The 25,267-nt window shown below is 40.8% G+C and overlaps 1 protein-coding gene across 2 annotated transcripts in view; it reads left to right on the forward strand.

Moving 5' to 3' along the window:
* The first annotated feature begins 4,643 nt into the window (after positions 1–4,643).
* Positions 4,644–25,267, forward strand: part of ARHGAP42 (Rho GTPase activating protein 42) — a 177,918-nt gene continuing 157,294 nt past the window's right edge. For both annotated transcript variants that reach the window (XM_081951231.1, XM_081951232.1), the window contains exon 1: positions 4,644–5,068. In XM_081951231.1, the coding sequence (XP_081807357.1) occupies positions 4,915–5,068 (154 nt within the window). In that variant the 5' untranslated portion in view covers positions 4,644–4,914. The remainder of the gene's footprint in view (positions 5,069–25,267) is intronic.

Raw genomic sequence — 25,267 nt, forward strand, 5'->3', positions numbered from 1 at the left:
GCCTTTTTGGCAATGTTATTACAATGGGCTCTGGCACTTAGGTCATTAGATATGAAAACTCCAAGGTCCTACCTCAGCCAACTGGATGACTTTGGGCAAATCACTCTCTCTCTCTCTCTCTCAGCCCAACCTACATCACAGGGTTGTTGTTGGCAAAAATAAGAGGAGGAAGATATGCTGAACATGTGTTTACCATCTTGGCTGTTTGTAAAAATAATAAAGGTGGGATAGTAATAAATAAATATTAACAACAACAAAACTAAATGTTTGAGATGACCTGATTTTTATTTTGTATTGTTTTATCCCCACAATATTAAACTGTACTCTTCAGTGAAGGTTGGGCCATAAGAAAGGCTGAGCGCCAAAGAATGGAGGCCCTTGAACTCTGGTGCTGGAGAAGACTCCTGCGAGTCCCTTGGACTGCAAGGCGATCAAACCGCCTTAAGGAGATCAACCCTGACTGCTCTTTAGAAGGCCAGATCCTGAAGAAGAAACTCAAATACTTTGGCCACCTAATGAGAAGGAAGGGCTCACTGGAGAAGAGCCTAATGCTGGGAAAGATTGAGGGCAAAAGAAGAAGGGGATGACAGAGAATGAGGTGGCTGGATGGAGTCACAGAAGCAGTCGGCATGATCTTCAATGGACTCCAGAGGATGGTAGAGGACAGGAAGGCCTGGAGGAACATTGTCCATGGGGTCGCAATGGGTTGGACAAGACTTTGCAACTAACAACAGCTTTAGCGATGGTCACTGCCTTTAATGCATATTTGTTATTCTGTATTTTACTTGAATTCTGAAAAATCCTCGTTGGAAAAAATGTCCATTTGGCTTCCAAGTGGGAAGAAAGACACTGGAAACATGGAGACTGCTGGGAAAGATGGATTAATGGTGGACAGGGCCACATGGTTTGAGGTCTTGGGCAAAAAGAGCACAGGGATGAGATAGGGAGAGAGATTTATACCCTCTCTTTCTTTCTTTCTTTCTTTCTTTCTTTATTTCTTTCTTTCTTTCTTTCTTTCTTTATTTCTTTATTTATTTATTTATTTATTTATTTATTTATTTTATTTAGTTTGCCAAACATGTACATATCAAATATGTCAAACATGTCCAGGTGTAAGTATAAACATGGACATGAACAAAGGAAATGAGTACAAATAAATGGGGACAGTAAGACTGTCCCTGTCTTACTGTCCCCATTTATTTGTACTCATTTCCTTTGTAGGCATGCTCTTGGGTCCCACCTTGGAGCTTCCTGTTCCTGTGTAAGAAATGTACTCTGATTGGTTGTCAGACTCCCATGGGGCCATGCAGGGATAACTTTGTAGGTTGTCTTGAGTCCCAGGCCTGGTTGAATCTTGCTGGGTGATAATGTAATGAAGGGGCTTTGGGCAATTCCTATTATGGCTTAATGGCTTTGCCTTGGTTTGGATCTTGAGTAAGAGCTAATCCTATCATGTCCTGAGGGCCATGTCTTTTCTTTGGCACCAAATATCTGCTCTCTCTCTCTCTCTCTCTCTCTCTCTCTCTCTCTCTCTCTCTCTCTCTGTCTCTGTCTCTGTGTGTGTGTGTATGCAGGGAGATGAGGCTCTGAGTTTATGTCTTTAGAAACATGTTTCTCCTTTAGGGAAAATACAATATTCTGCCTTTTTAATATTTCCTAGAATATTTCATTTTTCTAGGGGACAGGTGGGTGCTAACATCCTGCCCAGGAACTATTCAAGTTGGGTGGCTAATAAATTTAAATTCATAAATATATAGATTTAAATACAGAGTGGCTTATAAATTATTAAACTTCTTGTTTTTCCTCTCAGAACTCCTTCCTACTTTTAAAAAGGACGGGAGGACTTCAAAAGAGCTTTTGCCTGCCGTGTTTCCCCCCAAATAAGACTGGGTTTTACTTTCTTATCACCCCAGAAATAAACACCTGGCCTTATTTTCGGGGAGGTCTTATTATTTTTGAGGAGCAGGAGGCAGCTAGCGTGGTCACCTCCTGGCTGCTGCTGTGTTGCAATATTTTCAGGGGGGTCTTATTTTCAGGGAGGGCTTATTTTCAGGGAGGGCTTATTTTAGTGAAAGCGCTCAAAAACCCAATTGGGCTTATTATCCGGGGAGGTCTTATTTTGGGGGAAACAGGGTAGTTTTGCTTTTGGGGGAACCCCAAGAATCCTAGCAGCACTTTTTAAGACAATCAATCAATGGATTTAAGACAGGGGTAGGCAATTAATTTTCCCAAGGGGTCACAGGGGAAAAAAAACACCCAGACTGTTGCATAGAGGTTATACTTAATTCTGCTCAACATTAATTTTATTAAAAGCAGTAAATTACATGGTTTTGATCAGCTGCTACGGGTAAGAAGACATGATATGCCTCATTTACATTTGATTTCTAATTTCCGATTGATCTCATGTGGGCCAGAGGCAGCCAAAGGGTCGGATGTGGCCCAGGGGGCCAGAAAATGCCCAGGTCTGCTTTAAAAAATGCTGGATTATTATCATTAAATATGAGCTAACAGTGTGCAGCTGCAGCCAAAAAAGCCAATGCAATCCTAAATTGCATTAACAGAGGGATACAATCAAGATCAAGTGAGGTACTAATACCATTCTATAAAGCCCTAGTAATGCCACACCTAGAGTACTGCATTCAGTTTTTGTCACCACTATAAAAAAAGATGCTGAGACTCTAGAAAAAGGGCAGAGAAGAGCACACAGGATGATTAGGGGACTGGAGACTAAAACATATGAAGAACGGTTGCAGGAACTGGGCATGGCTAGTCTAGTGAAGAGAAGGACCAGGGGAGACATGACAACAGTGTTCCAATATTTGAGGGGCTGCCACAGAGAGGAGGGGGTCAAGCTATTTTCCAAAGCAGCTGAAGGCCAGACAAGGAACAACGGGTAGAAACTGAACAAAGAGACATTCAACCTGGAAATAAGGAGACATTTTGGGACAGTGAGAACAATCAACCAATGGAACAGAAGTTGCCTTCAAAAGTTGTGGGAGCTTCATCACTGAAGACTTTCAAGAAGAGATTGGACTGCCATTTCTCAGAAATCGTATAGGGCAGTGGTTCCCAATGTGGGGCCCACTGCCCCACAGGGGGGCAATTTGATTTTTAATGGGGGAAATCACCTTAGTTGAGGGGGGGAAAGGTCAAACTCAGCTATCCTCTATTCTCATTACTAGAATTGTTTTATTGTCTCCTCTCTGTTTTATTGCTGGGGTATGACTTTAAACCTGTGGTTCCCAACGGAGTGGGGGGAGGGGTATTTTTAAGAGGGGCAATTTGAACCTTGTTTAAACCAAGTTAATAGCCTTTTAGGCTTCCTCCCATGAGTAGAGTTCACTTTTTGAGTAAAGTAAGATGTCACAGTGGTGGAATCAGGATTTTAGAGATGCTTAGCTGAGGCAGTTGGGATCCATTGATATAGGGTCTCCTGCTTGAGTGGGGGGGGGGACTAGATGACCTATAAGGTCCCTTCCAACTCTGTTAATCTGTCTGTTAACCATTATTAAACCATCCCGGTGGAGAAGGAAGGGAATATTCCTACTCAAAGCAAGTTTACCATGTTCCACATCGATCCTTAATTGAATAAAATAAAATCAAACTCAGCTATTCTCTAGTGCAATGATGGCACCAAATGCCCAAACAGGAACGCACTTGCATGCATGCCCGCCAGAGCACCGGAAAAGACCAGCTAGCCGGCGCATGCATGCCAGTTTTTCCACCGTTTTGGGGGGCATTTTCAGGCTGTTTTTTGGGCCGTTTTCAGGCCATTTTTCGGGCCGTTTTCAGGCACTCCAGCGCCCGCGAAGAGCATCTCGTAACGGTGCGTGTGCCCACAGAGAGGGCTCTGCGTGCCACAGGTTCGCCATCACGGCTCTAGTCTAATTACTAGGATTGTTTTATTGCCCCCCTCTGTCTTTTATTGCTGGGGTTTGACTTTTAAACCAAGCTGATTGGAGACTTTTAACAAGAAAGGTGGGCAGGCGAAACGGGGCGAAGTTCGCGCCTTCTCCGGAGAGAACTTTGGGGAGAGAGGAGGTGGGTGGGTGGTCCCCTTTCCAACCTCTTAAAGGAGGGGCGTGGGGGGTGGCGTGGAAAGAAAGAAAAGAAAGAAAGAAAGAAAGAAAGAAAGAAAGAAAGAAAGAGAAAGAAAGAAAGAAAGAAAGAGAAGGAAAGAAAGAAGGAAGGAAGGAAAGAAAGAAAGAAAAAAGGAAGGAAAGAAAGAAAAAGAAAGAAGGAAGGAAATAAATGGGAAGAAAGGAAAGGAAGTAAGATAGGAAACGAAGGAAGGAAGGAAGGAAGAAAAAGAAAAAAGAAAGAGAAAGAAAGAAAGGAAAGAGAAAGAAAGAAGGAAGGAAAGAAAGAAAGAAATAGAAAGAAAGAAGGAAAGAAAGAAGGAAAGAAAGAAAGAAGGAAAGAAAGAAAGAAAGAAAGGAAAGAGAAAGAAAGAAAGAGAAAGAAAGAAAGAAAGAAAGGAAAGAGAAAGAAAGAAAGAAAGAAAAAAGAAAAAAGAAAGAAAGAAAAAGAAAGAAAAGAAAGGAAAAAGTGGGTGGGTGGGGGGCTAGGGCTGGCTCTACTGATTGGGCCGGAGGCGGGGTCTTGCCTCCTCCCCAGCGCAGCTGCTCGCGTTGCGGGCAGAAGAGCCGCCCCGGCCGGCGCAGGGAAGGAGAAAAAAAAAGGCTCCGCGGGAAACGGGAGGAAGAGTTTGCTCACGGCCGGAAGGCGTCTCTCTCTGAGCCGGCGATGTCCTGCCGGCCGGAGCTTGGAAGCAGCTGACAGCGTCTTCTCGGGAGTCGGCAGAGCCCCCCGAGGCGGGCGGAAGATCCAAGCGCGCTCCTCTGCCTGCTTTGCCTCCTCTGCCTTCGCTCTCCTCCGCCCGGGATTTGGGGGGGTGGGGGTGCTGCAGCAGCCATGGGGCTGCCCACGCTGGAGTTCAGCGATTCCTACTTGGACGGTCCGGATTTCAGGGAGAGGCTGAAATGTCACGAGGTGGAGCTGGAGAGGACCAACAAGTTCATTAAGGAGCTGATCAAGGACGGCAGCCTCCTCATCGGGGCGCTCCGGAGTGAGTAAAGAGGCTGGGGTCCAGAGGGGGCGGGGGGGAGCCGAGCCGACGCTGGGAGTTGCTTGTGAGAGAAAGGGCCGCTCTTTTGTTTCAATGGAGCCTCCGGAGAACAAAATAAATAAATAAATGAGTATTTTTTTTGAAAAATAAATGTAAATAAAAAATCCCACCGGGGGCGTGGAGTGGGCTTCGCATTCCATTCCACGCGCGGGGTGGGTGGGTGGGTAAGGGGCGCGCGCGCGCGTTTTCGGGGTCCACCCGCAAAGCCTCAAGCTCACCCAGCTGGCTTCGTGCTTAAAGCTAGGAGTAGAACTCAGGACTTCTGGGTTCTATATGGATATCTTTACCACTACATTATTTTATTTTATTTTTCTATTGTTTTATTTGCAATTGTTTTTGGTGTTTTTTTTTTAATTAATTGTATTATTTGCATGAATGGTAAGGAGCTGTTGTGGCGTCTCCCTCCAGCTTAGCCTTGACTTAAAAGGTTAAAATGTCTTTTCTAGGCTTTTCATCCAAATAATTGCTTTATTCCCCCCTCCCGGGCCTGACTTGTGAGATCCTATTGCCCTGCCCCGTTTGTTTCCACTTTTGCAGACAAGACATGTGCAGGATGCTGGGCAATACCAGCTTCTCCTCTCCCCCCCCCCCCCCCTTGCAGGTAGTTCTCGACTTACAACAGTTCGTTTAGTGACTGAAGTTAAAAGGGCACTGGGGGAAAAAGTGACTTGTGACTGTGGTTTTTTTCGCGCTTAGAACATTGCTGGGTGATCTTGGGTGAGGAACTTATCACATTGAGTTGGAAGGGATCTTGGAAGGGTCATCTAGTCCAACCTCCCGCGCCCAAGCAGAAGACGCTGTTCCATTTCTGACAAATGGCAGTCCAATGTCTTCTCGAAAGTCCCAAGTGATGAAGCTCCCACAACCTCTGAAGGCAACTTCTGTTCCATTGGTTTCTCCTTATTTCCAGGTTGAATCTATCCTTGTTCAGTTTCCATGCGTTATTCCTTGCCTGATTTTATTTGTACTCTGATTCAGGTACAGATAAACCACCGATTCAGGTCCTCATTTTATAACCTCAAAAGGTAAAACCAAGTAGCGTCAACGACTCTCAGAAAACAAACCTTCACACTGCTAATGACTAGATGGCTGCAAAGAGTATAAATCCTTCTACAATCTCATTGTTCCCTTTTCTCTACCTTTTTCAATGCAATTCAGATTCCCACCCCTCAGATCCCACTTTGCCAGAGTCCATCACTTAGAAGTCATCTCCTTCATTGTCTCATCCTGGACCACCTTTAAAAAAAAAGGAGCCAGGAGACAAAAAAAAAAAACCCAAATCACACTATCCAAACTATCTAACAAAATGAAATTCAATGGTGTAAAAAAAAATTCTTATTTTTCATCATTTTTTTAAAAAGTAGTCTTTTCTGGTTGCTTTTCCCCAGTATTGAAATACGATTTCAAAGGAAGTACGATCACTGATGAAAGAATCAGAGGGGCGGGGGGCGGGAAATCCTGTATCAAATCAAGTCATTTATTACAACCATCAAGTAAGAAAAGTGCAAGATAAAAACATACATACATACATACATACATACATACATACATACATACATTTGTTTTTGTAGATTTTCACGGGTATAGGTATGCAGGTCTTGGCGTATTCGGGTCTTTCCCATGTAAAATTGACAGTATCTTGGTGACGTTTCGACGAGGTCACACTTGTCATCTTCAGGCTGATGCCTTTGGCTTCGTGCTTGTGCGAGCAAAGCGTGATCGGAGCTGCCGTTTTTCTATAAATATATAGATTTTGATTTTGAAGGAACTAGGTTAATCTCCAAAATTGAACACCTCAACAAGAGAATAATTATGGAAGCTATCGAAATAGAGAAAAAACCCCACAACATGAATAAACGTGATGATACCTCCCGCCTACCAGACATCTGGAAACTAGCCCTAGTCAATGAACGAGTCCCAGCCGCAAAAACCAACACAGGACCCAGAACAACACAGGGCACCCTCACCAATCACCTCACCAAACATCAATTCCATCAACCAATCAAGATGTGACAACACAGCCAACCAATCCGTTTAAAGCAATAAAGTCAACATTCCACACACTCCCACCTATATTTATAGAAAAACGGCAGCTCCGATCACCCTTTGTTCTCAAAAGCGCGCGCGCGCACACGCACCACACACACGCTGGTCTTGTTGTATTCAGGTCTTTTCCCATCTTACATGGGAAAAGACCCGAATACAACAAGACCAGCATACCTACACCCATGAAAATCTACAAACACACACACACGCACACACGTGTGTGTGTGTGTGTGTGTATACATATATATGTGCATGTATATGTGTGTGCTTATTTGGGTGTGTATATGGATCTACCAAAATGCAGATAGTCCTTGACTTGTAACAGTTCATTTAGTGACCATTCAAAGTTACAACAGCTCTGAAAAAAGTGGCTTAGAGTCGCTTTTCACACTTAACCAGCATTGCAGTATCCTCCATGGTCACGTGATCAAAATTCAGATACTGGCGACTGGCATGTATTTATGACGGTGATAATGTCCCCAGGTGATCCCTTTTTGCAACCTTCTGACAAGCGACATCAACGAGGGAGCCAGAATTATTTAACAACCGTGTTCCTAACTTAACAACTGCAGTGATTCCCTTTGCAAACAGTAGCCAGAAAGCTCATAAAATGGAGCAAAACTCACTTAATATCTGTCCCAATCAACAACAGAAATTCTAGGCAGAATTGTGGTCATAAGTCGAGGACTACCTGTACAGCTGCTCCCCCTCGTAGGTGTTTACAATCTTTAAGAAACTGTCTGTGGCTTTACTCGGAAGCTAAAACACGTGGTAGGTGGTGTGTTCGGTTTATTTATTTTTTCCGCCTATGAGGTAGGTTCAAAGAGATACAATCTAGGGATTAGTTGCTTTGATGCCTGAACATTTGTGGGTGTATAACTAAATGGCGGAGAAGAGACACTGAAGAAAACTTTCCAAGATAGGTAGTAAAATACAAAGGGAATACCTATCTCACAAGGGTTGCAAACAAATCCTCCACCACAAAGGAGCTTAAAATTTCTACTGCTAAGCAAGATAGTTGTGAAGTGAATTTTGCCCCATGGTATGACTTTTCTTGCCACAATTGTTGAGTGAATCACTGGTGGTTTAGTTAGTAACACGGTTGTAGAAGTGAATGTAGGTTTCACATAGACTTTGCTTGTCGGAAGGCCACCAAAAGTGACCACATGACCCCGGGACACTGCAACTGTCATAGGTATAAGCCAGTTGCCGAGCGTCTGAATTTTGATCATGTAACCATGGAGATGCTGCAGAGGTCATAAGTGTGAAAAACGCTCCTAAGTCCCCTTTTTGAGTCCCTTTTAAATTCGAAGAATTACGAAATGAAAGTTTGTAAGTCACCTATGCTAGAAATATTCTGGCACTTTCAATGTGCATTGCAACTTAGAAATATTCTGGCATTGCAACTCCTGCTATCCTAAATGATATGGCCACAAAATACATTGCGAGGTTAATTGAGTACAGTAATATGTTTGTAGGGCTCCAGATTCCCCACCCCCACCCCAGGGCAGCCTGTAAAAGCAGCCAGAAATTAAGATTGCTAAATGATGCTTCAGTTATCCATTTTACCTGGAAGTGATTGCTGGCAGCAAGTTCAGCTGGGGTTACATAGGACAGAGCGCATAGATGCTGTGTGGGCCTGCGCTCTCTGTGCGCAAGAAATACATGTTTAGAAATGCATAATTATGCTAGGGAAGCAGACCTGGCTGTCTTCCCAGGATATTTATTTATCTCATTTAGGAACTTTTTTTTTTTTTTAATGCTCCCCACTCCCTTAACAGCTCTGGGTGGCTTGCATAAAAGCAATAACAATGTTCGTAAAAGCTAAACCGAAGCCGAAGCAATTGTAAAACACTTATAAAGGAAAAACAGTCATCACATTATAGAGCAGTGTTTCTCAACCTTGATGACTTTAAGTCCCGTGGACTTCAACTCCCAGAATCCCCCAGCCAGTTGGCTGGGGGATTCTGGGAGTTGAAGTCCACGGGATTTAAAGTCGCCAAGGTTGAGAAACACTGTTGTAGAGGGAAATACATATGGATTTGGTCCCTTCCTCAGCTATATAGCCTGTTTTGTTCCGTAGGGTGGCGCCAGGAGAGTTAACATTTTAATGTCAGATATATCTGTGACAAGGCCTGAAAAATGGATTTCCCTAAAACTCACAAAAAGGTGAGGCTGTGGATTGTTGCAACTGTGACTTAGGCCTAAGCCGTGTATATTACAAATGATTTCTGGGGGTGCAGGTAGTTCTTGATTTATAACCAGTGGTGGTATTTAGCCGGTTTGGACCGGTTCAGGCGAACCAGTAGTGGGGACTGGTAGTGGGTGGGCCTGGCCACCCTCCCCGGTGCTATGCTGTCCTATTTAGCCATGTTTTTTTGCATGCGTGCAAGCCCCGTGCGCTCACATTTTTGGTGCATGGCGAACCAGTGGTAAAATTACTTGAAACCCATTGCTGCTTATAACCATTTGTTTAATGATCATTCAAAGTTATAATGGCAGTGAAAAAAGTGACTTATGACCACTTCTCACACTTGTGACCGCTGCAACATCCCCCAAGGTCATATGATGAAACTTTAGGTGGTTTGAAAGCAACATGTATTTATTATGATAGTTGCAGCATCCCTGCGTTCTGGAATAGTCATTTGCTATCTTCCTAAGGAGCTTTTCACAAACAAAGTCAATTTTTTTTGGGGGGGGGGATGTGCTTAACAACTGCATGATTCACTTAACTGCAGTGATTTGCTTTACAGCCATGGCAAAAGGTCATAAAATGGGGCATGACTCACTTAATAACCGCCTTAATTAGCAAAATAAATTCTGGGCTCAAAGGATTACCTGTATGTATATGTATCAGAAAAATGTCCACTGAATACTGTGTATTGCTATGATAGGTATTTGTTGTTGTTAGTTGTGAAGTTGTGTCCGAACCATTGCGATCTTATGGACAACGTTCCTTCAGGCCTTCCTGTCCTCTACCATCCTCCGGAGTCCATCTAGGCTCACACCGACTGCTTCAGTAACTCCATCCAGCCACCTCATTCTTTGCCGTCCACTTCATCTTTTGCTCTCAATCTTTCCCAGCATTAGGCTCTTCCCCAGTGAGTCCTTCCTTCTCCTTAGGTGGACAAAGTATTTGAGTTTCCTCTTCAGGATCCGGCCTTCTAAAGAGCAGTCAGGGTTGATCTCCTCTAGGACTGACCAGTTTGATCGCCTTGCAGTCCAAGGGGACTCGCAGGAGTCTTCTCCAGCACCAGAGTTTAAGGGCCTCAATTCTTTGGCACTCAGCCTTTCTTATGGTCTAACCTTCACAGCCATACATTGCAACTGGGAAAACCAGAGCCTTGACTATACACACTTTTGTTGGCAGGGTGATGTCTCTGCTTTTTAGCATGCTGTCTAGATTTGCCACAGCTTTCCTCCCCAGGAGTATGCGTCTTCTAATTTCTTGGCTTCAGTCCCCATCTGCGGGGATCTTGGAGCCCAGGGAAATAAAATCTGTCACTACCCCCATTTCTTCCCCATCTATTTGCGAGGAATTGAGAGGGCCGGATGCCATGATCTTAGTTTTCTCTAATATTGAGTTTCTACATTAACATGGCACCACAATAAACTATCAGGTAATTCACATAATGGATTATGTGCCATCAAGTCAGTGTCGAACTGACAACAAAAGAGATAACTTTTTTTCGGAAAGAATCCGTTATGAATGTGGTCCTTCAGATCTCTAAGTGATGCGACCTTGTTGTAATTCTGTAAGTCGGTGTTGGTGTTGGTTGTCCTCTTCTCTTTCCTTCCACCTTTTCCAGCATTCTATTCTGAGAAAGAGTGTTGTCAGTCTGCAAGTTAGAAAGATAATTAGAGCTTGGTTATATGTGCCTCAAATTAGAACTTTTGGGTTGATATTTTCAGTTGATAATTATCTAGGTCAGATTCCCCCCTCCCTACACACACCTTGTTGGTAGTGCTGTTGAAAATCTTTTCTTCCAAGCTAATGTTTTCATAGAAATGATATTTCCCAGTAAAATTTTCTGGTTTTTCTTTGAAGACATTTCCCTTCTCATCCAAGAAGCTTCTTCAGCTCTGAGAAGCAAAACGTCTTCAAAGAAAAACCAGGTCCAAGTTTTCAAGTCCAATTGGCTCTTGAAAAAGCATCGTTGGAATAAAACTGGGAGGATTACCCTTAAAAGCTATTAGCTTGGGAGGTTTAATTCTTCTTTCAGACAACAGTAGACTAGTTAACTCCTTCTCTGGCTGCTGCTGTCTCCCTTCCACAATGTTATTTACATTTTCTTTTAACCTGTGCAATAAACGTAGGGAGTTTTTAACTTCCTGTATTGTTTGTTTGACCCTTATCTAAAATACGCCCAGGAGACAGAGATACATGGTAGGAAAGAGAAAAAAAAACCTTGTTTTTCTCGTTGTGAAGGGTAGGGGAACAAGAGCTACACATTTTATTGTGTAGATCTTTATGGTCACCAAATGTCCTGTCAGCAGGCTAAAATAAGTATCTCTCTCTCCCCCATACACACAGTTAATAATTATTCACATATTTAAATTTGTGTGGAGCTCACAAATAATCCAGGAGCAAATGTCTGTGCTGTAAAACCTAGAATGACCACTAGCTGGCAGTAAAGAAATCCATAAAACTTAACTTGTTGCTGCCATCTAGTGTTTACCCAAATTCTGTAGTTTAATCCTCTAATATGCTGTTTGTTTGCCTGGCCCTCATTTGCCATCTGGTGCTGCCTAAAAGAACAGAACTTGGTTGCCAAAAGTATTAAGGCTGTGGCATGTTTTAATTCAGTTTAGTGAAAGTTCATAGAGAATTGGCATGTTATGAGGGATTTGTTAAGATAGTTTGAAAACTTGGACCAGTGAATTCTTTTAATCCTCATGCATATTGACCAGTTGTGGTATTCAACTGGTTTGGACCAGTTCAGACCAACCGGTAGTGGCAACCTGAAGCTATGCCATCTTATTTAGTCACGTTTTCTAAGCCATGTGCATTCTTGCAAGCAAAATGCATATGTGGAAGGGCTGCGTGCAAGCAAAGTCCATGCGTGGAAGGGGCGCACGGTCACATTTTCATTGCGCAGCAAACCGGTGGTAAGGTTATGGGAATCCACCTCTGATAGTGACCATGTGACCATGGTCACAGGGCATGCTTTGCCCAGTGAAGTGCATCTAAACTTACTGGTGAGTCTAGAATAAAATACTCCCATTAACAATCAAAGTCACCCTTATGGAAGTAATGTCTCCAGTCATTTTCTCTAGAAGGACCCTACTCTCCTTGGTCCCATATAGTGTTTGCAATGCCATTCCTTCTTCACTGTAGCCAAAATTTGAAAGATTGCTATGCTGCTAAACCTTGATCTGATTATATGTTGAGAGACTAAGGTTTTTTTTTAAAAGACGGTTGATGTATGTGTTCTTATGATAGGAATTGGCATTTCTAAATAATTGGAATTAAAACGTGGGTAAAGTGATACTTCATTAATTTAAATTTTAGATTTGTTAAGCACTTTGGACTCAGTTTTAAGAAAGTGCTTTGATACATGGAGGATTAGCAAATATGGAATCTGTCTCCAATTCTTTAAAACAGCTATGTCTTTGCAGCTTTTCTTTTTCCTGGACTCATATGCAAAGCCCTGCACATCTGTAGGAAATTTAAACTCTCTGTTAGTTCATAGGATCAGATAACCTTACTTGGGTGTCCCAGACACATAGCATTCATCTAGTTAAATCTTTGCATTGAGACTACAAAATCAGGTGCTATAATAAGCTTATTTATCAAATTTGGGCTTTCTTCTAATTGCATCATCTATCAATCTGGTATCTCTATCAAAACAGTGCTACAAAAAAAGGGTAATATTTGGGTTACATTTTAATTGATTAGTTTGCATGAATGAAATTGTTGATCTGTTCCCTGATCTTAGGGAAATATACCAATGTCTCCTTTTTAAAAATAATCCTGGTTACATACAAAAACAGGATTCCTTGTAGTTGTTTGTTGTTACTTAGGTTAATATCAGAATGTATGATTGCAATAGATGGTCCATAAGTCCATCATTAGTATTAATGATCACATCAAAATGGTCACATTTTGAGGAATATCATGAGAGGAATTTAAGAAATAGTCACATTTTGAGGAATATCATGAGAAGTCACATTTTGAGGAATATCATGAGAAGTCACATTTTGAGGAATATCATGAGAGGCATTTTAAGAAATAGGTCTTTAAAATCTTTTCTTATTTTGGAGAAATGCATCCGGCAAGGTTTTCTTCAAGAAAACAGTAAAATGGTTCACTGGCTTTGATTTCTTTATAATTTCTGATATAATGACATAAAACAAAAGATTATAGCTTTATCAGATCTAAAAATATTTCAGAATGTTTCTGGAGGGTTGATTATGTCTGCTACAGCAAAACCATCAAAGAATCTTCAGACAGTTTGAGAAATATTATTTTTATTATGGATATAAACTTTCATGACTGTAGTCTACTCCACTATAAACCGATGGAGCAGGTTATTATTCTATAAACATGAAAATAAATGATTTTTTTTTAGGGTGACATAAATTTATACTACATTAAAAAATCTGGAAAACATAGCTGATTATGTTTGAAGTAGACTTGACAATGTGCAGTGCATATATATAAAACTAGGGAACAATCTACCTTTTACTAAACTAATGTTGAAAATTATAAACCATTTATCCCCTGAGCAAGACGTCTGCTAAAAACCATTATCTTAATCTCACTTCTAATCTAAATAGCTTTAAGTGATGTTAAATTACACATGATTTCTCTACTTTATCTTTGCAAATAGTCTGCAGAAGAAGGTTAGTTCAAAAACCGGTCACAAAGTGAGGTTTGTGACCAAACAAGAGGTTGTGATCTGTTTTTCCTTGCCTATATATGTTTTCTGATCTCTTAAATATGCTTAAGAGATTTAGAATGCCCTGTGGATTTACCCAGCTCCCTGCTCCTTCCTTTCCCAGGCTAAAATTTGGGTTCTTCTTCCCAATGTTGACTGTGATGTAGTTTGCTTGCACCAAATATAGTGATGGATTCCACTGTGTTTAAACTTTAGCTCACATCTGAATACTAACACTTGCTACAGTTAAAAATACTCTGAAATCTAAGCTTAGGAAAAGCACATATTTCTCACGGTTCTGCAGAATTTGTTTACTTTGATAGGCCTTTGCTTGAAAGGAAGGGAGGGGGAGAGAATGGTTTCTTCTCTAGGCCTGAGAAATTCCACTGAATTTCAGCAGAAACTACCTTCTGGAGCGTTTTTGGCAGTAGCTCTGTGTGGTAGACAAAATTCTTTCAAGTTCATGTTGCGTTAACCACACTCTCCTCTTGTCCTTTTAATGTGTTGTTTTCTTTTGCTGATTAATTTTGCACCCGTAATTTTGAAATTTTTCAGAGTCAGTGTGTCAACTGAGCTCGTTTAAAAAAAAAACAACTTGCAGGGTTGGAGACTTTGTAATTTGGAAATAATGATTTATAGGGAGTCCTCGACTTTCGACCACAATTGGGACTGGAACTTTTATCACTAGGGGAGGTGATTGTTAAATGAGTTGTGCCCATTTTTTTGCAATGGTGGTTAAGGAGATCATCAGTCATTAAGAGAACCATGCGGTCATTAAGCAAATCTGGCTTCCTCCGTTGATTTTGCTTGCGGGAAGTGCCTGAGAAGCTTACTAATAGCCATCACGTGACCCTGGAACTCTGAAATATATTGTAAAAATGATTGAGAAGTTCCTGAATTGTAATCAAGTGACTTCAGAGATATTGCACAATCATATATGTGACGTCATGTTTAAGTCATGTCTTTCAGCGCCATTGTAATTATGACCAATAATAAGTGCATGGTTGTTGAATACCACCTGTATCACTTTCTTTGGAATAATGTTGTGCGCACTGAGTTTTTAATTTGCACACTTTTCTCCTCGTATTTGCGTCTACCCCAAATAACCTCAAGTAATCTTTATTCCATCCAGAAACATTGCAAGGGTATATGGTGTGTTCTTTTTATACTTCCCCTTCTTAGCGTAAGGAATAAATTGGTTTCTTCAAATATTGCACCTCCATCAAGAATAAGGCACTTGAAAGTAAATAATTAAACTGTGCAGAAAGTTACTCATAATTGAAGCGTCATTTGGGAAAATGATAGAGTCTTGTATTTTTCCAAGCTTCATAGCCCGTTCGGGATTTCAGAGAAGTAAACTGTTTCTAGTAGCTGGCTTTTCCTTCAGCAAATATTTGATCTAATGTAATGTAAATAGAGTACTTTCTTTAATAAAGTCTAGCGTTCTAGAACTTGAGCATATTTGGATGTTTGAAGTTAGCACACTCAAAGTTAACAAAATGCTCTTTTCTTTCGCTACAGCTATTTTTTTCTTAATTTGTTTATCTGTTTGGAGGACTGAAGTATGCGAAAGGTTCTCCTTTTCTTAAGTTAACAGCAAGAAAAGTCCTACTGTGATTACACTAACATTATACATTTACAAATTGCCCGATAGCATTGCTGCTATGAAAAATAGTAATCATGTGCCTTTGGGCCTCTAAACATAGTTAGGCCAAACCTGTGCTTGGAAACCCACTCATAGGTTTGTGTGCTTTAATTGTCTACATTTGAACAGTACCATAGCTGCTTGTGGTTTTCTTACAGGTTTCCTTTGCAAGAGAGGCGAAACTTAGAAAGCAATCAGGTTTGTTAAGCAATTGTGTGCATACTGAAATAGTTCATATGAGGGTAGCTTCTAGTTCCATTTTCTGCTCTTCAGAAAATCAGAGCCAACTAAGATAGGTTGACACTATAGTGGCCTTTGTTGAAATGCTTGGACTCTGGAAAAACCTAAAGGTATAGGGTTTCCTGCCTAGGCAGGGGATTGGACTAGAAGACCTCCAAGGTCCCTTCCAACTCTGCTATTGTATTGTATTGCGAAGTCTGGTTTTAACCATGATTTGGACTGGAGGCTAAAACATATGAAGAACAGTTGCAGAAATTGGGTATGTGTAGTCAAATGAAAAGAAAGTCTAGGGGTGACATGATAGCAGTGTTCCAATATCTAAGAGGCTCCCACAAAGAAGAGGGAGTCAACCTATTCCCCAAAGCACTGAAGGCAGAACAAGAAGCAATGGATGGAAACTAATCAAGGAGAGAACCAACCTAGAATAAGGAGAAATTTCTTGACAGTTAAAACAATCAATCAATAAAACAGCTTGCCTTGAGAAGTTGTGGATACTCCATCATTGGATGGAGACTTTTAAGAAGAGATTGGGCAGCATTATCTGAAATGGCCTAGTCTCTTGCTTGTGCAGGGGTTTGGACTAGAAGACCAAAGTCCCTTCCAACTCTTATTCTGTATTTCTTATAGTGCAAAGCATAACCAATATGGGGAAGGGATAGGACAAGTTGCATGGAATAAATGGAAAGTGGAAGAATTCCCAAATTCATAAGCTGCCTCTTAATTTTCATCCTGTATAGTGTGCTATTAGAATGGAAGTGTTGGATTTGTGCTTGATGTGCAAAAATAATGGTATGCAGATTGTCCAAGTAGTATTTCTCATCAGCCCCTAGATAATATGGTCAATGGTGATGAATAACAGGAATTGCAAGCAAAGCAGTGTCTGATGTAGATCAGTTTCCTCACTCTGAGATAGAAAGAAGTCCCATTGAGAAGGATTCTTGATTGCAGCCTACAATATTGCATTCATTTTAACTGGATGCTCACACAGGATGAGTAAGACACATTGCTTCAGTTCAGAAGAAAATAATTTCGTGAATTTTGTTCTTTTATTAAAGTGGAAAAAATGAATCTTTGTTATTTGCTTGGATTTTATAGACTGGAAATTGTGGTCTCCAACCAACAGTTTCTTTTCGTTGTTCAAAACGATTTTCTGCTTTTATCTGTTCGTTGTGCCATGTGTTTATATTTGATCGCTTAAACCAAGGACAAAAAATTATTATTTATTTTGGGAAGATGTTCTGTTTTCTTTCTTTGTCGAAGGACAGCCTGCTGAGGCTGCTAGTAGAATAAAAACTTGCCAGCTTACAAAATAGTTGTGTAAAAGCTGTTTCCCAATAATCTTGTGAAAGTTCTTACCAGTTGGAGGTCAAGAATTGGTTTATTTAGTTTGATTTGTTTATCTTACATTGTCTATCACTTAGGACTGGATAGGAAACTTCTGAAAATTATGGGAATTATATTGCAACCATTTAAAGGACCAGTAAGTAAGTAACAGTAACAGAGTTGAAAGGGACTTGGAGGTCATCTAGTCCAACCCTCTGCTCATGCAGGACACCTGTACTAGGGATTCGAACCCCCGAACTGCTGACATTTCTGATTGACAAGCTCAGTGTCTTAGCCACTGAGCCAACTAATCAGTCAAGAAGTTGCCTAAAAGAAGCAAGTGATCAGATTTAAAGCACAGCCATATTTAAGTCTACAAAGAAAAGCCAATGTTTTTATTTGGACGTAAGGTTCAACTGTTGTATACAATTATTACAAAAAAATGGTCTAAAACCATCTACATTTAAATCAAGGTTAGTCTGTAATTTAAAACATATAAACCATAGAGATGTTGAGTGTTAGATACTAACTTCAGTTATAGTGGTTTCCACCAAGGTCCTCTGTTCCAGCGGGAACAGAGGTTTAATCTCATTGGTCGAAGGGTCTGACAGCTCCCTATAAAAGGGCTGCTGTCAGATTCAACCTTCGCTGGATTGTTCTTACTTGTTGTGTTATAATAAAGAGCTGTTGTTACCTTTAGCCTTGTGTGCCTTTCCATTACCTCAGGGGTGTCCAAACTTGGGAACTTTTAAGACTTGTGGACTTCAACTCCCAGAATTCCCCAGCTGGGGAATTCTGGGAGTTGAAGTCCACAAGTCTTAAAGTTCCCAAGTTTGGACACCCCTGCATTACCTGATCTAACATTGAGAAAACCACTCATTAAATACCAGTGGCAATCTGTATTGTTACCAATAACAGTAAATATAGAAGTCACCAGAAGTCAAGTTCAACTTAAAAGATTTTATTGCTCTCCCCCCAAAAATACAGATAGTCCTCAACTTAACAGCAGTTTATTTAATGACCATTCAAAGTTACCACGGCACTGAAAAAAGTTACTTAGGACCGTTTTTCACACTTATGACCATTGCAGCATCCCCAGGGTCATATGATCAAAATTATATTGGATAATTTGGCAATTGGCATGTACTTATAATGGTTGCCATGTCCCAGGGTCATGTGGTCACCTTTTGCGACCTTCTGACAAGCAAAGTCAATGGGGAAACCAGATTCACTTATCAACCGTGTTACTAACAATAACTGTAGTCATTCACTTAACAACGGTGGCAAGAAAGGTCATAAAATGGGGCAAAACTCACTTAACAAATACTTCACTTAGTAACTGAAATTTTGGCCTCGATCGTGGTCCTACATTGAGGTGTACCTATATATGGTAGGTAACTACCAATTAACTGTACTAACAGTGGTATTGGCTATATTTCTAGTTGATATATGACTTTTATAGCAAACAAATAAGCAAGCAACAAAAAATACTTTGTGTTGTCTTAGGAAGAAACATGGGGGGGGGGAATCCCTATTAAATTCTATGAGATCTACTCTGAAATTAGTGAAAGTAAATAAATAAAATGTATTTAAATAAAACTTTGAGAGTGACTAGGCCTTAGAGAAGTGCCATCATTATTTACATGCGTTCACAATTGTTTCACTCTCTGCACAAAGTGTTATACCCAGATTCTTTCATGAGAGTAGATGAAACAATTTATTAACAGATGTCCAACCGTTTTTCAAACTCTACTGCCAATGGAACCAACTTCAGTATCCAGAAATATACTAATCAGAAAAAACTTAAAGAACTTAATATTGTATCTGACTCATATTTTGTCATTCCCAAGCATGCCAACTTCAAATTCTGGCTTATTAAGGAAGCAACATGCCAGAAGTTCCATTTTTCTCTCTGATGAATTCCTAGAGGGACTATATGTAGCCGGATATGAAAAAGGAGACTTTTCTTAGCAAAATAATGAAGGCTATGTCTATATTCCTCTCTGACCCATTGTAAACAATGCTTTAATATTTCCTCCATTCAGGAAGAGGAGAGGGATTCTATTTAATATGTATAGCTACTGATCTTTGATAAACTTAAGCTCTGGAAAATATCATGGTGGCCTCCAGATGTTTTAGATGACAATTCCCACAGTGCCTTGTCATGGTTACGCAGGCTGAGACAGATAGAAGCTGAGAACTAAAACATCTGGAGGGCATCAAGTTGCCTGTTCCTAGGAGAAGCTAAATGACCTCAGTGGAATGGGTGAGTAGACATGAACAGGGTTATGAAATTGTCTACTTTCTTCCTTTGTAAATTCAGAGATCAACTAGGTTTTTGTGCCAATGAACTTTCACAGGCTGTTTATGTATTCTGCAACTATTCTCTCTTAACATTTCAGAGTGATTAAAAAACAAGTTTTCAATATTCCGTGGTTCTTCCACATTGAGGTTTCTTTTTTAAAAAAAAACTCCTTTGGGGCATTTTGAGGAAATCTGAGTATAAAGTTGAAGTATTCCTCTTTTGTGGAATGTATGCATTTGCCCAGGCTTACCCTGACTTTGTAGGATTCTCAATAAAAAGGAGTGATTTTATTTAAAGTATTTTTATTAACCCTTAAAGGCATTTTTGCCTTCTAGTTCAGCTTAGAACTTCTACCTTCTAAACATTTTTTTTTAAAAAAAATCCCCTCAAAAGTATCTTTAGAAGTTTCCCTTTGTTTAGCTGTCTGTCTGTGTGTTCCATAAGTCACTGTCGGATCTAATGTATTGAACTGTGCATCTGCTTTTTATTCTACATCTGGGGGTTCAAATGACGGCTGAAAGTGTTTCACTTTCAACATGAGGTTACTGCCTGTCACTTCCTGTTTATATTTCTTGGAACCTTTAGGGTGATTAATATGAGGTACATAGCATGTCTGTTTTCTCAATTTAAAAATTAGTAGGTGTTTGTTTCTGAGAGGTGATATTACACTCCGCCCTTCCTTTCCAAAATAATGCCCTGATATTACTCTTGTTCAGGGGTGTCAAACTCAAGGCCCGGCAACCGGATCTGGCCCACAGGGTGCTTAGATCAGGCCGGTGGGCCTGTCTTGGAAACAGTGAAGGACCGGCTCTGCCAGTGAAAATGGAGTTAGGGAGAGTCTCGTGGTTCTCCCAAGCTCCGTTTTCGCTGGCAGAGGGTTGCAGGAGGCTATCACAGCCAAAAACGGAGCTTGGGAACCCGTTGTTGCTGGCATAGCGCTCAGGCCACCCCAGGCACCCCCAACACGAGTGACGTCAAGCTGGCCACGGCCACCCCGGCCACGCCCACCCCGGCCCCCCAGCTCAAACACAACCCTGATGCGGCCCTCAATGATCGACACCCCTGCTCTAGTTGAAATAGTATTTTAAAACACGGCTATGCTAGCCAATGCAGGGATAGTTTTATACATATGAGCATAATCTAATAAATAAATCACAATCCTGTAGCAAGCAATTTTTTTTTTCCGGATGATAGAGTGACTTTCTTCAAGGCAAAGTTTACATGCAGATGCTTGCTCTGTCTGTAGGAAGGGCTAATTGTTATGCATATGATGCATTCCTAATTTAATGCAGCACACAGGTTGGTGGATTTGCACAGCTCCCCTAAGCATGTACCCACTAAAATGTTGCAACTGCTGTAGAAAAAAACATGGCACAAATACCCTGCATGTGTTAAAATTCCCACATCCTCTCATTTGAATAATCCAGCCCAATTAAGTTGTTCCAACTCTATGTAGTATAAGCTCTTCATGAACTAATTAGAGAAGAAGGCTGTAATTTCAGAGAGTCTAGTCAACCTGAATACATCATTGTGGAAATATCATGTGCATCATTTATGTTTGGGGGATGATATATTATGCAAATAACCGCAATTGATGCAAAAGACATGCATTTTTGTGTAATGACTTCATGGATATAAATTGCAATGGGATTTGTTTTGTTGGCTGGAAAGTGTGTTGCTTTGAGGTCCATAAAAATCGAGGTTGGTGATTTCCATTTTGCTCTGTGAATTCAGGGTGACCTAACCCTAACCCTTAATGGATTTTCCCCCAATGGGATTTTTCCATGTATTTTACCAGGAAACAAAGAGAAGGCAGGTTGGAAAAGTCAGCGCATTCCTAAGCATATCCATGCTGTGCGTATCCATTGCCAATGTCTGTTTTGCTCTCCGAATTCATGGTAACCTAACCCTAACCCTAAGTGGATTTTTACCCATTGGGATTTTCCTATGTATTTTACCAGGAAAAGTAGATAAGGCAGGCTGGAAAATTCAGCGCCATCCTAAACATACCTATGCGTTCCAAATCCATTGGTGGTGCCTTTTTCTCTCCAAATTCATGGTGACCTCTGTCTGTCTGTCTCTCTCTCTCTCACACACACAGAGACACACTTTTTTCCTCTGCCTCAAGCCAAAACAACCACTGCGTCCCCCTCCTCCCTGTACCTGATGTTGCCCAACCTCGACGCATGGATTGGCTACCCCATGCGCGTTTTAATCTCCCACATAGCCAATTGCCCTCTGTGAATTGCCTCTGTGAATCCCTCTGTGAATTGCCCAAGATGAAGGGGCGGGGAAAGTGCCCCAGGGGACCAGTGGCGGGATAAGAGCGTTGGCAGAGAGCTGGGCCAAGTATGAATGCCAGCATTTGGGAAGCTGTGCCCCCCCCCCCCCCGATGAAGTGGGTGTGTTAAGGCAGCCTTCTTCAATTGTCCCATTCCGCCTAGAGAGGGCAGTAAAAAAATACCTGTTAGGGGGGGTATCTCCGTTGGGAGACAGAAAGTAGCACAGCGGAATGTGCAGCCGGAGAGAAAAACATTGCTAGTAGAAACACACGAATAGAGTCACAGACACTGCTAGTAAAATTAAGTAGCTTTACTACTAAAGTTGCTTCACAAGCAGTGATAGTAGATAGTAGATATTAGTCCAAACACAATTCAAAGAACAAACAATTGCTTACAGTCGCATTTCACGTTCCAGTCACCAAGTCATCAATCATAGGATAAGCAGAGAGAGAGTGAGCTCTCCTGACTCCCTCTTATTGTAAAGTTAATTACAGCTGATAAGTACACTCCACCCATTTAAAGCAACAACAACCATTTGTCATGGTAGATAGATATATATTGCCTGCCCAACACTAGGAATATACTCCCAACAATACCCAACTGACCTCAACCAAGTTTTGCTGAAATGGAAAATGAAAATCTAAAATTTCATTGCTGATTGGTGGCATGACTTCACCTTTAATTTGTGGATGCCGTTTCTTATTACGTAACTTATAAAAGTGTTCTGTTTGTATATTGGGTGTTTTCACAATTATATAGGAACAGTCCAATGGGTCCATTCAAGTAAGGAAGCAGAGCAGGGAAATAAATGATGATCTCATTGAGTTGTCTTACCTGTCTTTGATACTTAGTTTTTGTGGTTTATACTGTATATTGTTTTGGTTAGATTCTCGGTGTTTGCTTATTTTGGCTTGTTTTTATGGAGTTTTTGTTAGGCAGCCACAAAAAAATCTCCATCAAATAATGAATCTTGGCATTGTAATCTTCTGCGTAGGGTTTTGTTGTTACAGAATGACATGACGAAATTGTGATTTATTAAACCAAGAATGAACATTATTCCTATATGCTCCCTCTTCGGTTCATGTTTGCATTTTAATTCTGTCTTTCCAGGTTTCTTTACGCCACAGTCCTGCAATTCATGTGAACTAAGAAACTTGTTGAATCTTGCTTGAAATCAATAAGTAATAAAATGTAAGCAGATTCCTCATTTCAGATGATGTTGAAATAGATCTCATGCTGGATAAATGTGTTTCACACAGTTGCCTTTTCCCTCCCACATGCCTGACATTCATTGGTTGCTTGCACTTTACATTTGTAAGAATTTGCTGTATCCACATTTATTTTAGCTATGTATTTAATTTCATAGGTATTTTGTTTAGAAAAGTGGGTGTAATGACGTAGTGCGTTTCAAGAACTGGGTGAAGAAGGGAAACGGTGCATTCTTTTGCATTGTAGCCTGGAGCTAAAGAGCAGTATTAGGACTGCTTCCATTCTCTCCAAGATAGTTATGAATATTCTTCTGACTGAGAAATAATTTCTGAAACTGCAGAAAAAGATAATAAGGAACTTCAGGATATAGAAATGATAGTTCATGGGGTTATCTGCTGTCCAAAAGTAAGAAACTTAAAAAAAAACCTCATTAGGTGTGTGCAAATTCCTGGGCGTGCCAAAATTTATTTGGATCCCAGCCTATAAGCTAAAGAACAACTTTTTAAACTCAGAAAACTCCCATGATTTTCCTGTTTCACCTGAGCTTAGTCCATTTGGGAGCAATCATTAGTACAAGCTATAACAAAACGTTGGTGGTATGTTTTGCAAACTAACACATGTATCGTGCCTCAGTTTATCATTTCCCTGTGTAAATACAGGTGTGTGTGTGCATGTATGCATATTTGCATACAGGGAGTCCTTGACTTGAAACCATAATTGAGCCCCAAACTTCTGTTGCTAAGTGAGACACTTGTTCAGTGAGTTTTTCCCTATTTTACGACTTTTCTTGCCACATTTGTTAAGTGAATCATTGCTGGCGCTTCCCCATTGACTTTGTCAGAAGGTCTCTAAAAGGGATCCCTGAGACACTGCCACCGTCATAAATGTATGGCCATGGGGATGCTGCAGTGGCATGAAAAAGGATCGTAAGCAATTTTTTTAGCACCGTTGTAACTTGGAACGGTCACTAAATGAACTGTTGTAAGTCAAAGACTACCTGTAATCTACATTTTGCAGTGTTTTGGATTTTTTTAGGAAGAGGCATGAGTTTGGATGTAGCCTAAGTGCAAGTGATTCTTGACTGCAGTGGCTATTGAGATTAGGAACTCCATTGTTGAGCAAGGCAGTCGTGCAATGCAACATCATGTGACTGCATCACTTAGCAATGGAGTTCTCAGTTCCTAATGCCATCGTTAAAATGAGGATCATGTCGGTTGTTAAGTGAGGAGATCAGGTGGTTTTGATTACAGCCGCCAGCTTCTCCATTGATTTTACTTGTGGGAAGTCAGCAGGGAACATGGAAATCGTGATCACATGATTGTAGGGCCACTGTGATGGCTTCAACTCCGAGGAGCCATCCCTCATTCGGTGATGTTGTAACTTTGAATATTTGCTGACTGAATGGTCATAACATAAGTATTTGCATGTTATTAAAGTCATTAGCTATGTCTTTTTTCCAGTATCACATGTCTGCTGGCTATATGCTCCTGAACACATAGCAATAATGTTAGTTATAGAACCTACCCTGTTTCCACGAAAATAAGACCCAACCCTAGCATGATTTTTCAGGATGCTTGTAATATAAGCCCTACTCCCAAAATAAGCCCCAGTGAAGATCATCAGCTAGACCAGAGGTGTCCAAACTTGGGAACTTTAAGACTTGTGGACTTCAACTCCCAGAATTCCCCAGCCAGCATGGCTGGCTGGGGAATTCTGGCAGTTGAAGTCCACAAGTCTTAAAGTTCCCAAGTTTGGACACCCCTGAGCTAGACGGATGCAATTAATACTGTATTTCCCCCCAAATAAGATCTAACCAGAAAATAAGCCCTAATGCATCTTTTGGAGCAAAAAATAATATAAAACCTGGTCTTATTTTCAGAGAAACATGGTAGTAATAAAACAGCCTTGCATGTTTCCAAGAAAAACAATGATGGAAATTTTAGAACTGAATCCGAAGCATTGCCCATCCCTACCTACTCTATACCACATTGATGTTAATACGGCAATAGACATGTAGAGACACGCGGTTATGTAATTTTGTCAGTCCGTTACATGCCTGTCCTTACAACTCCAAGGATACCATAAACACCAGATGTTATATTCTTTTAAAATAGCTTTTGTTAATGGATTTTATTTGGCAAAATTGCCAAATAATAGCGTCATCAATATTCATATTATGAAAATTTTCTTTTGGCTTTGAAACAATAG

This window comes from Natrix helvetica (genome assembly GCF_964273705.1).
Source record: "Natrix helvetica genome assembly, chromosome: 4".
Classification (NCBI taxonomy): Eukaryota; Metazoa; Chordata; class Lepidosauria; order Squamata; family Natricidae; genus Natrix; species Natrix helvetica.